Source organism: Acartia tonsa, chromosome 7, assembly GCF_053477335.1.
Source record: "Acartia tonsa isolate MP-2025a chromosome 7, ASM5347733v1, whole genome shotgun sequence".
Classification (NCBI taxonomy): Eukaryota; Metazoa; Arthropoda; class Copepoda; order Calanoida; family Acartiidae; genus Acartia; species Acartia tonsa.
The window spans coordinates 32,371,025-32,384,114 of record NC_137266.1 but is presented as its reverse complement, the minus strand read 5'-3'; the positions used below and the strand labels follow the sequence as shown (position 1 = coordinate 32,384,114).

General features: G+C 32.5%; 2 protein-coding genes and 1 long non-coding RNA gene across 4 annotated transcripts; 2 read left to right on the top strand and 1 right to left on the bottom strand.

The window, feature by feature from the left end:
* Positions 1-3,578: 3,578 nt before the first annotated feature.
* On the bottom strand, positions 3,579-6,273 carry LOC145323560 (uncharacterized). 2 transcript variants are annotated; one of them, XR_013881014.1, is made up of 5 exons: positions 6,033-6,273; positions 5,567-5,634; positions 5,270-5,337; positions 4,720-4,838; positions 3,579-3,934 (listed from the first exon to the last, which is right to left on the bottom strand). It is a non-coding gene; the product is annotated as an uncharacterized LOC145323560 (long non-coding RNA). The 2 variants fall into 2 exon arrangements; XR_013881013.1 differs by having other exon boundaries at positions 5,567-6,273.
* Positions 6,265-8,084, top strand: LOC145323559 (uncharacterized). Its single transcript, XM_080165904.1, has 2 exons — positions 6,265-7,362; positions 7,715-8,084. The coding sequence occupies exons 1-2, from the start codon at positions 7,208-7,210 to the stop codon at positions 8,019-8,021; spliced, it is 462 nt and encodes a 153-aa protein (XP_080022030.1). The 5' UTR covers positions 6,265-7,207; the 3' UTR covers positions 8,022-8,084.
* On the top strand, positions 7,906-12,910 carry LOC145324501 (uncharacterized). Its single transcript, XM_080167085.1, has 7 exons — positions 7,906-8,041; positions 8,295-9,141; positions 9,685-9,800; positions 10,065-10,239; positions 10,700-11,252; positions 11,743-11,898; positions 12,319-12,910. The coding sequence occupies exons 2-7, from the start codon at positions 9,114-9,116 to the stop codon at positions 12,908-12,910; spliced, it is 1,620 nt and encodes a 539-aa protein (XP_080023211.1). The 5' UTR covers positions 7,906-8,041; positions 8,295-9,113.
* Positions 12,911-13,090: the final 180 nt, after the last annotated feature.

Sequence of the window (13,090 nt, the reverse complement as noted above, 5' to 3'; positions counted from 1 at the left end):
ACCAGAAAAAAGTTTTACGTCTCTATCTGTAACAGGAGCCGAGATAGAGGGGGGGGTCTGTTAGGGGGTTAAGTAGGGGTACTGAAGTCTAACTGCCTGTTTTTGCCGCCATTGGTGCTGGAGGCGCCAATTTTTTTTTAACTGAGAATAATATCTTAATAAGTTGTAACTATAAACAGTGAAAAAAGGGACAAAAAAAGATATTTTTTAGGCCTTTTCAAAAGGCAGTTTTGAAATCCCGTTATTTCATAAAAAAATTTAAAATGCATAGAGAATGGCTTGGAAGGTGAATTTAGGTGTTCTGCATATTTCAACTTAAACACATAAGGCCTAAGATATGATATCCCAAAAATCTTTTGTCAAAGTCTACTCTACACCTAGCGCTGGCGATTTCATTTTTCACAGGTATAAAATGCATGATTTTAGAAAACTGACTGGCGCTAGGTGTAGAGTAGACTTTGACAAAAGATTTTTTGGATATAATATCTTTGGCCTTATGTGTTTAAATTGAAATATGCAGAAGAGCTTAAAACCTGCACATTACTGAGATATTGTTAAAACCGCCGTGCTACCGTTATCTGTTGATATTTTACATTCCTGGCGCTAGGTCGCCAGTAGAGATAAAGAGCTGAAATTTTGTACATGTATTTCTAGGCCCCTAAAGTAACTTTTTAGGTTAGCAGAAGAATGAAATTCGAGTATGGGTATTTTCATGAAAAGATCTAATATACAGCATTAGATGTATTTTAAGGATTAAAAATATATTTTTTTATTAGATTTTAAAGCAATACGAAAAGTGACCTAAAATCAAATCAGAAAAATTAAGAAAAAGAAAATAAGGAAAAATGGAATTTTGTATGTATCTTCTCTATGCTTGCATAAATTGTTTTGTCGCACTTGTTTATTTGTGTGTTCTTTGTTATCTTCAGTTATAAATCAATGGATTCTAAATTCTGACCTCACAAAGGCTTTTGATAGTATTGTACATACCAGTTTTGATTTTATAATAAATTAAAATATCTTTTAAAATACATTATGTTTTGTAATGTAAAAGTTAAAAATAGTTAAATATCTTTCTTAAAAAGTAATTACCTATCGAACCAGCTATTTACGATGTCTTACTGGACACATACAAGTAAATACTTCTTTTTGTGTTTACCATGATGAGTATGTTATGTTTTAACTAAGCTATCTATCTATAACTTTTGCAATGATAGTGATACTGTAGACAAATAAGTTAAATAAATTTTAAAGGAACTAAGGCAAATAATGATAAAATAATGCTTTTAAAGTTATTTAATAAAAATTCTTTGTACATATTAGTAAATAGATTTTTTTTAGATATTTTTAAAAGTATTAAAACTCGAAAAAACAAAATGTGCACTGTACAAAATCGGACCCTGAATTAGCCCTCCGCAACTTTTGTAAGTGTAAATTATAGATATAGTAGATCTAGATGGTCAAACTGGCCCTTTAATCGGTAAAACTTAAAAGTAAGTTCTAACAGACAAAAACATTTGTTTGTTTGTTTTGTTATACGATATATTCCAAAAATATGAGCGACTAATTTTTTTGACTCTATAATTTCCCTTCATAACTTTATCCTGTAGAATTAAACTTTCTTTAGCTGACTTATATATATTTTGTCAAAGGTTTCACAATTTACCCCAGGTTCTACGAAATACCAGAAAAAAAACTCGTTTTACCAGAAAAGTGGTAAAGCTGGTCAACCTGGTATAATATACCAGTTTCGTGGTAAATTTTACCAGCAAAAATTTTAGCCAAAAAATTAGTCAAATTTTACCATTTTTTTTGTAAAATTTGACGAAACAAAAAAACCCGTTTTTTGTGTTTTAAATAAAAAACAGCTCTTCATAATCAGTTGTAGTACTTTAAAATAATGACTTTTATACAATGAAGCCTAAATTTAAATTTTTTTTTTTTTTTTCAATTTTACCACTTTTGGAAGTTTTACCAAAAATGTGGTCAATTTTACAACTCTATTTTTCAGGTTAAGTCCGAATTTTCGGACTTAGACAAAAAAACACAATTTGGTCAATTTTTACCAAAAAGTTGGTAAAATTTGACAAGGTATTTTTTTAGGCTAAGTCCAGATTTTTGGACTTTGCCAAAAAAAATGAACTTGGTAAAATTTGACCAACTTTTTGGTAAAAATTGACAAGGTAAATTTTTAGGCTAAGTCCAAATTTTTGGACTTTGCCAAAAAAAAAAACTTGGTAAAATTTGACCAACTTTTTGGTAAAAATTGACAAGGTAAATTTTTAGGCTAAGTCCAAATTTTTGGACTTTGCCAAAAAAAAAAACTTGGTAAAATTTGACCAACTTTTTGGTAAAAATTGACAAGGTAAATTTTTAGGCTAAGTCCAAATTTTTGGACTTTGCCAAAAAAAAAAACTTGGTAAAATTTGACCAACTTTTTGGTAAAAATTGACAAGGTAAATTTTTAGGCTAAGTCCAAATTTTTGGACTTTGCCAAAAAAAAAAACTTGGTAAAATTTGACCAACTTTTTGGTAAAAATTGACAAGGTAAATTTTTAGGCTAAGTCCAGATTTTTGGACTCTGCCAAAAAAAAAAACTTGGTAAAATTTGACCAACTTTTTGGTAAAAATTGACAAGGTAAATTTTTTGGCTAAGTCCAGATTTTTCCAAACAAACATCCTTCTACTTAATGATAAACATCGCAAATAAAATATAATGAGGAAATATTCAGACCTAATACTTTCCAAACAAAGCATCCTTTTACTCAGCACTATTTGCTTTCGTTATATGGAATATGAAATTAATAAAATATGATGATAATGATTTTATTTAGAATTTATTTCATATTATAACATAACAGGTCATATAGATATTATCCAGGTCAATACTGAAACTACAAAAGATTGGCATCCAAGATAACAACAGTCTACTACTGATGCCTAAATGTCGATTGATAACAGTGCCACCTGGAGAGGTAAATTGTAATGCTGCTTTTATGGAGATTAATGTACTGAAGAACAATCAGGCAAGTCTCCTACCTGGAGGTACTCTGACTATTTGGCTGGAAGTTATAAAACCTGGACCTGAAAGTGCAGTATCCTGTCTCTCTGGTGACCTGGAGAATTGTTTTGAGGATCCAGAGTTTACTGATTGTTTGATAGAAACTAGTACCTCCAAATTAAAAGTGCACAAGTTTATACTTGCCTCAAGATCTCCAGTATTTAAGGTAGGTTTTTCCATTCTTACTTGTTAATTAAATTCTTGTCAATATTTTTAGGTAAATTTTTAGGCTAAGTCCAGATTTTTCCAAACAAACATCCTTCTACTTAATGATAAAAATCGCAAATAAAATATAATGATGATAATGATTTTATTTAGAATTTATTTCATATTATAACATAACAGGTCATATAGATATTATCCAGGTCAATACTGAAACTACAAAACTTACTAGTATCGTTTCTGTAAATAACATTTTTTAGAATTTTAGCTTGTGGAATGTTTGGAGCTCTCGAGTAGAACTTAATTAATAAACACCGATTGGGCGGATTGTAATCAATACGCTTTATATGTTAAAGTCAATATTTTATAGAATTTTAGCTGTGGAATGTTAGGTGTCAACATTGTCGTCATAATAAACACTGATTGTAATCAATACGCTTTATTTAAGTTAATTTTAACTGACTAACAGAATATTCTCTGTTCAACATTGATCGTCATAATAAAACTTATTAGTATCGTTCTGTAAATTATTTGTTAATTTTAACTGACTAACATATTTTAACATATTTTCTCGGTTCAACATTGTCGTTATAATAAATAATGAAATTTTTTGTATAATCTGTGACTGTTACATGTTGAGATGGAACTCTCGTTGTTCTCCATGGAACTGCAAAGCTCCACGTACTTCAAAACTGGTTCAACTCCAAAATCCTGAAAAAGAATATTCATTTTTAAATTAAGCAATTAAAGGATTAACAAATCAAAAAGGCCTTACAAAAAGGAAAGTTAACGGTTTTGGGAAAATTTCATGGAGAAAGTAGATACAGCTTGTGTATGTGCCTGCTTATTAGAGAAAGTTTAATTCAGTTATCAATACATAACCAGACTGAGAGAAACTAAGAATGTCTTATAACGGGAATTTGGAGTTATGGTATGAATTAAATAGTCGTATGTTACTACTAAGAGAGAGTCTAGAGATTAGAGCCAGAACTGACAATGTCGAGATCCAGAGGGAGGTTTGTAAGAGGTTATATCAACATGGATGGATTACTACACATCTTAATCGCTGCCGTCCTTCCCCTCTGCTGCCCGCCGCTGCCCAGGCTGCCGAACTGGCAGCTGTTCTTCACGAAGTAAACATGCACGAGGATGAATGTAATGCTGTTTAGATTTTAATAATATCCTGAATGTACTGTTTCAATAATATAAAGTAGTAAAATCTAATTTTAAATAGCTACCTATCTAGTACATTATTTTTATGTATTAACTTTTGTCTAACCAGTTTAATATCTATCTAATAAATTTAATAATAGCTTAATTGTTAATATAATTTAGTATACAGTTTCATAAAGGTAGTTCGATGTGTGTCTGTGTATATTAACTTCATATTTGTTATGCTTGTATACATGGAAACTACCTTTTGGGGCCGAGGTGTTGCCGTAGTTGCGTGTAGGATTATTCCAACTATCTTTTATTACAAATAATTAAACACTTACTTTTAACGGATGAATTTCTGATGGCAACAGCTTCATGTTGGTGCTTAAGAAATGTTCCACGGTCGAATTGCGGTCAGCTTATAATCAGAGAATACACCCAGCTGTGTGCGAAGCTAAACCTGAAAAAGAATATTAATTGAAATATAATTTATATATATTTTTAATATTATTTTACATAAAACACATCTTATAATATCTTTCTATTAAGGGTATAAAACTTCGTTACGCTTAAAACAATCATAAACCTTAAAGGGCGAATATAGGTTGGATATAATATGAGCTTATTTCAAAGGTGCTATTATATAAATTATAATAAATAATTTAAAGATAATGACATATCTAATTGTATTAGTCTGTTTACAGCTTATAAAACCTGTCTAACTCAAGATAATATTATGTAATTAGTGTGGTTCCCTAAGAACTCAAACACTCTACCGGTATCACACAAGGCTTCGTAGCAAGGTTGAATTAAAAAGGTTTCGTTAAAGGATAGTCTTAATAACATGGCCTAAAATATCCATGTTCTTATTAAAATTATTTTAACACTTACTTCTATGTAAACCATTCACTAATTGCAGCGCCCATATATTTTCTCACGAATCTGATTCCTGGTTAAGTCTGAAAAACAATATTAATTGAAATATAATTTGTTAATATTTCTATTATTATTTATATATATTAATAGTAGAATACTTTAAATATTAAGAATAGGATAAAAAGTCGTTCTTATATCATATATCAAAAAGGTTTAAAAAATTATAAAACAAACAGTTTATCGAAGTAGCTTAAAACCATGCGTAAGGTCCTAAATTATATTGATTTTTTTATTACATTATTTAAAACTTACTACTAAGTGAGCCCTTCTTTAATTGCAGCGCCCAAATAGTTATTTCTGATGAATCAGTGTTGCTGAACCTGAAAAACAATATTCAATTTAAATATAATTTATTAATATTTCTTACATTCATATATATTAAACCCGGATTATTTAATATTAAGAATAGGATAAAAAGTGTTTCTTAGATCAAATCAAAAAGGTTTAAAAAAGGCTTAAAACAATTATCCTATTATATATATTAATATTGTTCTCTTTTACAACGAAGCTTTTTATTTATTTTAATCTATAGCTGAAACTCAAATTAAAAATAGGATGAGGCCTCGACTTTTCTCTTCCTACTTTAAGTGCCCCTAGAGGCTTCTAAGGGGCATAGCCGCTAGTAAAACTTAAACCGTTAATCGAAGGCAGCCTAAAACCGTACGCTCAAGGTCCTATATTATTAATGTTTTTATATTAAAATTATTTAAACACTTACTTTTACGCAAACCACTCTTTGATTGCAGGGTCCATATACTAACAGCCAAGACTGAAGGTGGACACGTACTTTTTTAAACATCTGACTATCATCTCTTTGATTGCAGGGTCCATATATCAACACTAACAGCCAAGACTGGTAGACAAGTACTTTTTTAAACTTCTGAATATATAGCTCTCTAGGAGTTCTTAACTGACATTCATATAAATCTTGTGACATGGACCATCTCCTGTCAATCATACTTGGATATAACACGTATTTTCTCTAAGAGACTTGAACTATAACACTCATTGTTTACAATAGTTTTCAATCGGTATAGCGGCATTCATGCACATGCTCTGTACAGGTATACAACTTTATATTGAAAAATATTTCTTTTATATCCATTGCAATATATTTTTTGTATATTTTATCGATGATATTTCATTTAAGTCATTGCCAAAAATATATTACATTCACATTAAAAAAAATTTACATTTATTTAACTTTCGTAACCCTGTTTTCAGATGATAAAATCAACGTGCTGGACAAAGTTGCCAAACTTTAAAAAACACCTTATGTATATAATATCATTTTAATATTTTACCGGTTAATTAATTAAAACTGCATAACTTATATAATTCATGAAATGTTATTATTCGTTGCAATTTTACGATTAAAAATATAACTGTCTTGCAAAGTGTTTTGCCACCTATTCAATCTGTATGTTGGCAACCGTAACTTTCCATCGGCGCAATAATTCAACTGGACTATATGACTACGGTGCATTTTTGTATTTTAGTAATCATTTTTAGTGAAATTACAGTGAATTAAGACGTTAATATGTATCATTCTGTTTTATAATTCAAATTTTATCATTAATTATTGAAAATTCTTTCTAAAATATTCTTCGTATTCGTTTTTTCTCCCATTTTTGGGACTCTTTTTAGCTTACGTAATATACAGGACTTTTTTAAATGTAAAATTAATAAATATATGTCTTGCACCGTAGTATAAACGGATTGTCGCAAATATAGGAGTACAATTATAAGAATGAAACTACTTTTTTGGCCCAGAGGTGCCGGAGGCACTGGCTAAAAATAACTGTTTTTAATCTTATGCTTTTAGATTTTTATATTCGTAGAAAACCATGCATATAATACGATATGCTAGTTACCTAGTTTTTTGGCGTATGAATGAGAACACCTGTTCCTATCCACCGGATTCGAATGAATACGAGCTATTTTTATTTTGTAATTTTTTATTTCTTAAATATTCTACCTTTTCAGATAGTTCTGAATAACAGGCTATTCAAGTTAATCACCTGGGTACGCGTACATCATAATAACAGGTATGGGTGTATATTAGCTGTATAAGATTTATTTTTTTTCTCCTGCTACAAAATTTGTTCTAAATAAATAGGGGGGGGGGGGGGGGAAGTTTTGACACATTTGCGTAAACAGGGAGTATAGGCTTTATCTTTGGACTGAGAGTATAGGTTATTAGGGATAAAATCATTCTTATATGATGAATTTTCCCAAGTTTTAATATTTTTTGGATAGGCCTCCAGGTTCCGGAGCTCCAGGCCTTCTCCCCCCCCCCCCTTGTTTAAGGACAAATAAAATACCGGAAAGTTAAAAAACATTAATCACACCCCTCCCAAAAATAAACAAGACAAACAAAATAATCATTCCTCAAATTAGGATGGATCCATACCAATACCACGAGCTGCATGACAGATGGGACGCCCTCATGGTTAGGATGTTGAGACTCTTCTCCAAGCTAAATATTCGAGTTCAAGAAGAATCATGTGGCATTGATGACGCTGTTGAAATAGTAAAACTCTTATACCATCACGGTTGGGTAGAGACACACTTAAAGAAGATTGAACCTATGCCCGAGAATCTCTACGAGAACGAGAGACCCCGCCTGGATGATACCGAGAGACGTGTCATTGACCATGAAGCCGACTGTGCACCTTTCCTCACCAACGTCAGCCCTTTTTTCTAAATAAAACCCAGAGTAACAAGGTAAAAACTACGAAATTATTGCAGGGGTGTATATTCTGCTCCGGGGGGGGGGGGGAGGGGAGGGGGATAAAAGAAATAAGTGGATCAATGATGGAAGTTGCTTCAAATCACATGCTCTTGTTCATGGCTAGTTGTCTTTTGTAGCAGGGGAAAAAATTGTTTTTAACCAAAAAATGTTTCAGAATTCTTTGAGTTTCTTCATTAAAAAACGCTTTAGTTTTCTCATTTTTAATTCAATGTTCTTTCCTTTCAGGGAAGAGAAAGGAGAAGCTAGGAGAAGCCGAGCTCGCCGCCGGCGATTTCATCCAGCCTCCGGATATCCATGCTGAAAGCGAATTTTAATTGTAATTTGTGGCGTTATCCTCTTAGAAAATTTTGTTTGTATTATTTAACTCCCCATCCCCCCCCCCCAAACTAAATTGCTGGGTTAGGTTAGGCTAGGTTAAGTTATACGGCTAGGTAGAGGCCAGGGGCCGTTTTTCTAGGGGGGGGGGGTATTTCCTAAGAGGATAACATCAATTTGTTCTTTCAGAACATTTACGTTAACCTCTCTTTGATTGCAGCGCCCATATATTTTATAATTAAGTACCCATGGTGACAGTGATCGAGCCCCACTGGTCGTGCAGATATATAATTTCCTGCATATAAACATTAATAAACATTATTTACCCCTAAAGCCGACGATTACGTATGCACGTGTACAGTTTTTTAAGCTTCTGGCTATAGCTCTCTAGGAGATCTTAATTGATATGTTTTATTTTTTGTTTTTGTTTTTTGATATTTTTGTTATGTTGTTTTTTATTATTTATTATTATTTATTTTATAGCAAATTAACAAATTTTCTGGGTTCAACATTGTTGTTATAATAAAACTCCATGCAACTGCAGAATTCTGCAAAAGTCACGACCAGTGGGGCTCGATTATATATGCGTTCGTCGGCTTTTCAGGGAAGGCAGGAAATTTATATAGGTATTATCCAGGTCAGGACTGGAACAAACAAAATTTTATGTATATATTGTATATAGTTATTTTTTTCAAAGTAAAAAAATGTCAGACCAACGCTGGATGACGTATGTATAATTGGATCACAATTTTGATAGGTAAGTTTAATTAATTTTATAGACAATCAAAGAATAAATAAGGGTATTTTCTTGTTTGTAACTCTAACTCTTTATTTTGTGAGTTCCTTTGACATTTAATTTTGGTTTCAAAAAGTGTCACTCCCCCCCCCCCCCCTTTTTTACTTTCTCCTTCTTTCGTTATATGTAAACAAGTAATAACCTTATTATTATAACCAGGGGTGTATATTCTGCACAAGATTTATTTTTTTTCCCCTGCTACAAATTTTTTTATTTTTTTTCCCCCCTAGATTTTTCTGAAAAAGTAGGGGGGGAAATAGAAAAATATTTAAAGAACTCTATACTTCATTTATTTTATCCCTCCTACCACACATTTCTTTAGTTTTTTTTCACCAAGGAGGGGGGGGGGGGGGGGAAATGGAAAAAATGTTTTCAGTTTTCTTAATTTTTACATTTTTTTTTCCTCCAACCACTTATTTTTTATTTCCACCCCCCCCCCCCCCTGAGCAGGGGATCCCATGCAGAATATACATCCCTGATTATAACATATACTTCTTATTTCAGGAGTTACCTATACACCCCTGTTAGACGTTATTGCAATGGGAGACAATTTGATTGGTACACTCTCTAAAGCTCTACTGAAGCGTATAAGAAGTGGAGATAAGACGAAAAATGTACAGGTGACTTTTTACAACTAATTATTTCTACATATTTAAGATGAGACCTTACTTTTCATTACTGTACTTAAAGTATAATCTATGCTCGACTTTAATTTCTATTTTTCACTTGCAGTCAGCGCACTATAAACATGCTTGCTCTTACACCAGTATAGTCATATTTACTGTAATCAATTGACACGTGTAGCTTGCCCAAATAACGATCCATAACAACTCCCCTATATTATTTTAAATAAGTAATTCACTAATTATGTAATCTTTTTCCAGTTGCAGCATAAACTGAGGTCCATAAGAAAACTCTTCTGTAATGCAACGAGAGCCAGAAGTAAATACTGGCGCAAGAAACATCAACAAAGTGAAGACAGTCAGCCATTACTAGAAGAAGAACAGCAGGAGGATTTGATGGATGTGGAATATGAGAACGAAACTGCATCGTCAAAAGGTAACCTACAATATCTGTAATATAAAGTAGAACGATGTCGGTCTGTCTGTTTGTTGTTTGTTTGTCCAAATTCCCACAAACATTGTCTCCCAATTTTTGTTTTTTATTTTCCTTTCAATCTAAACAATTGGTTTGATCAAACGTTAGTTAAGTTTGTCTCAAGATATCCTTGTTCCAGGGGTGTATATTCTACATGGGATCCCTTAACCTAACCCACCTTCACCCACTCTCTACATTTATCTACTTTTTCTGGAATTTTTAATTTTTTAACTTTCTAATTTGACTAGTTTTTCTTTACGGCATTATCCTTATACTAAAGTAACAGGATGTCTGTGTGTCTGTTCAAAAGGATCTTGCTAACCGCTGAACCGATTGGGTTCTCCTTTACAGGGTACCTTCACATAGGTCCCGGGAAGGTTTATAACTATAAAACACCATGTTTAACATCGTATTTTTTTAGGTAAAGTTTGTACAGGCTGCAATACCAACTTCACAAAGGAAACCGAAAGTATATGTTATCAATGCTACGCAAACCAAGTTTTGGAGCGATTAAATAACAATCCTGAAGAAACAAACTACATTAATATTGTTGTAGACAATATTAACAACAATAATACCAACGATAATAATGATGCAGACAATGACAGCATTCAAGATGCCGAGGACTGGGAACACGTCGAATTGTTTGATATACCTGAAGATGATTTTGACCCAGATGATGACGATGACCCTGATGACGAACCTGATGGCGAACCTGATGGCGATCATGACGGGGATCCCTTCAAACATCTTACAGAACTTGAGAAAGAAATTGTTAATGATTTCAGAAGCGTTTGTGTTCTAGACAACCCCATCTCTCACAACAAAGTTAGAATCATCCTGGCAATTCTGAAACGCTCGTGTATTTTCAAATTTCCGTCATATAATACATTATTCAAACCCAAATACAAAGTTGAAATCAAAGAAAACAAATATAATCCTACAAATGCTCCTGGTTCACTGATTGAGTGCAGGTATGTTTATATACGATTTAGAAAGCGTAGCATTTCTATAATCATTACCAGAATTTCCGTACGTCCATTTTAAACATGTCGATTTTTCTCCTTTTTTAACAACAAACTTTCAAGTGTTCTAATTATCAGTTTGATCATTCTTTGGTATATTGCTTCCTGCGACAACTTGAGAACAATATTATAAGCGAAGCCACTCTATAATTAATTCCTTAAAATTTAAGTATGTGCATAAACCTTATCCTTCTTGAAGTATTTTTTTTTAACAAATCTACTTACATTCAATTTTGGTTCGACTTTAATATTTTTAAATTCAGTTCAGATACTTCACAATTGTTAATGTCCGTTTGTCGTACCGTTACAGTGCTTTGGTTTTTATGGATGTTGTCATCCTTGTTCCATTACTTTTCATCGTAATATTATTTGGAGCCCGATGGTGCAAAATTTCTTTGAATTGTGCAAGTTTTAGTTAAAAATATATTTCTTTTTCCAGATTCCCTACCTATGAGATCCTCCAAGACGCCATCACAGACTTTAAACGGTTGAATGGACAACAGGCCGTTGATGATCATATAACTTTTGACATCTCGGGCGACGGAGTGAAAGCAGCTCAGGGATCTCATATCTCCTATTATACTGTCTGGATTAGGTAAGTAATTAATATATTGTGGATTTGAAAGGGTTGGGTTGGGATAAAGTTCTTTTCATATACAGCATGACCCTCGAAAAAATATTTTTTAGGATTGGCACCCTATATTTCAAAGGATATCAAAATATTTGTTTTACATCAATTGACAGCCCAGATTTTTAAAGCCAAAGTTTAGGAAACCATTCAATAAAGAAATAAGAAAGAAAACTAAGTTTACAATTGATACTTTTTTCTATTGCATACATATATAAAAATCTGTCTTACTGTATACCAGGACTTAATTAATACCATAAGTAAACCTAGTTTTTACCACTTTTACGGTAAAATTTTACCAGCCTTTACGTTTTATAAATCAGTAACTACAATTTTAAGTCTAAGGTATTAAATGCTATTATTATTAATTCTTCTTTATTATTTCAGGTTATTCTTCAACAAGGATTTCAGTGTTATATTGCCAGTCAGCATATTTGAGAAGACGAGGAGGCGTCCCTACAGTTACAACTTTCTGGATAATGTTACCCGATTCATCAACAAACTAATTCAAGAAGGATTACCTGGACATACCTTTCAATGTAGAACCATCATCCACGATGCCGTTGCGAGAGCCGATGTATTCGGCATTCTTGGCCATGGATCAAAAAATGGATGCCCACACTGTGACCTTCCAGGGATGGCTTTTTCACAGACTTATCTCCGTCAAAAGAACTTGGTATTGTTCGAATCAATGAATGTATTTTACCCCAGTGACAGTCAAAATATGGGTACGCCGAGGTCTGACGAGAAATTCCGCAAGTTAGAGGAAAATAATCAGAACATGAAAACCAGTTTTTCTGAGCTTGACCCGAGCTTGGATTTAATACAAGATACCCCCAGTGATCCGATGCACGCGTTGCACCTGGGCTATGTAAAGAAAGTGATGACGTACCTGAAGAAAGGACGTAATAGTTATCCAGAATTGGAAGAAGAAGACTTAGTTCAAATGGAGAGAATTACAGGGATGTACTGCATTTGACTAAAGAAATGACGCGTAAAATAGGTGTTTTCTTCGCGCATTTCTCGGCACTGCGATAAAATTCTGCATTTTTAGATTTATGTCTATTACACATTATTTGTACGCCTTGTTATGCCGCTTAAAAGAGTGTTAGTTTGAAAAGTTTAAAGAACTTAAATTTTGAAAATTTTCTCCTTATCA

Bases quoted from the DNA above. Each gene is read 5' to 3' on its own strand.
- LOC145323559 (XM_080165904.1), top strand. From the start codon at position 7,208: ATGAGAACACCTGTTCCTATCCACCGGATTCGAATGAATACGAGCTAT. The intron at 7,363-7,714 runs GTATGGGTGTAT...TCCTCAAATTAG, and splicing joins CGCGTACATCATAATAACAG to GATGGATCCATACCAATACC.
- LOC145324501 (XM_080167085.1), top strand. From the start codon at position 9,114: ATGTATAATTGGATCACAATTTTGATAG. The intron at 9,801-10,064 runs GTGACTTTTTAC...ATCTTTTTCCAG, and splicing joins ATAAGACGAAAAATGTACAG to TTGCAGCATAAACTGAGGTC. The intron at 10,240-10,699 runs GTAACCTACAAT...GTATTTTTTTAG, and splicing joins CGAAACTGCATCGTCAAAAG to GTAAAGTTTGTACAGGCTGC.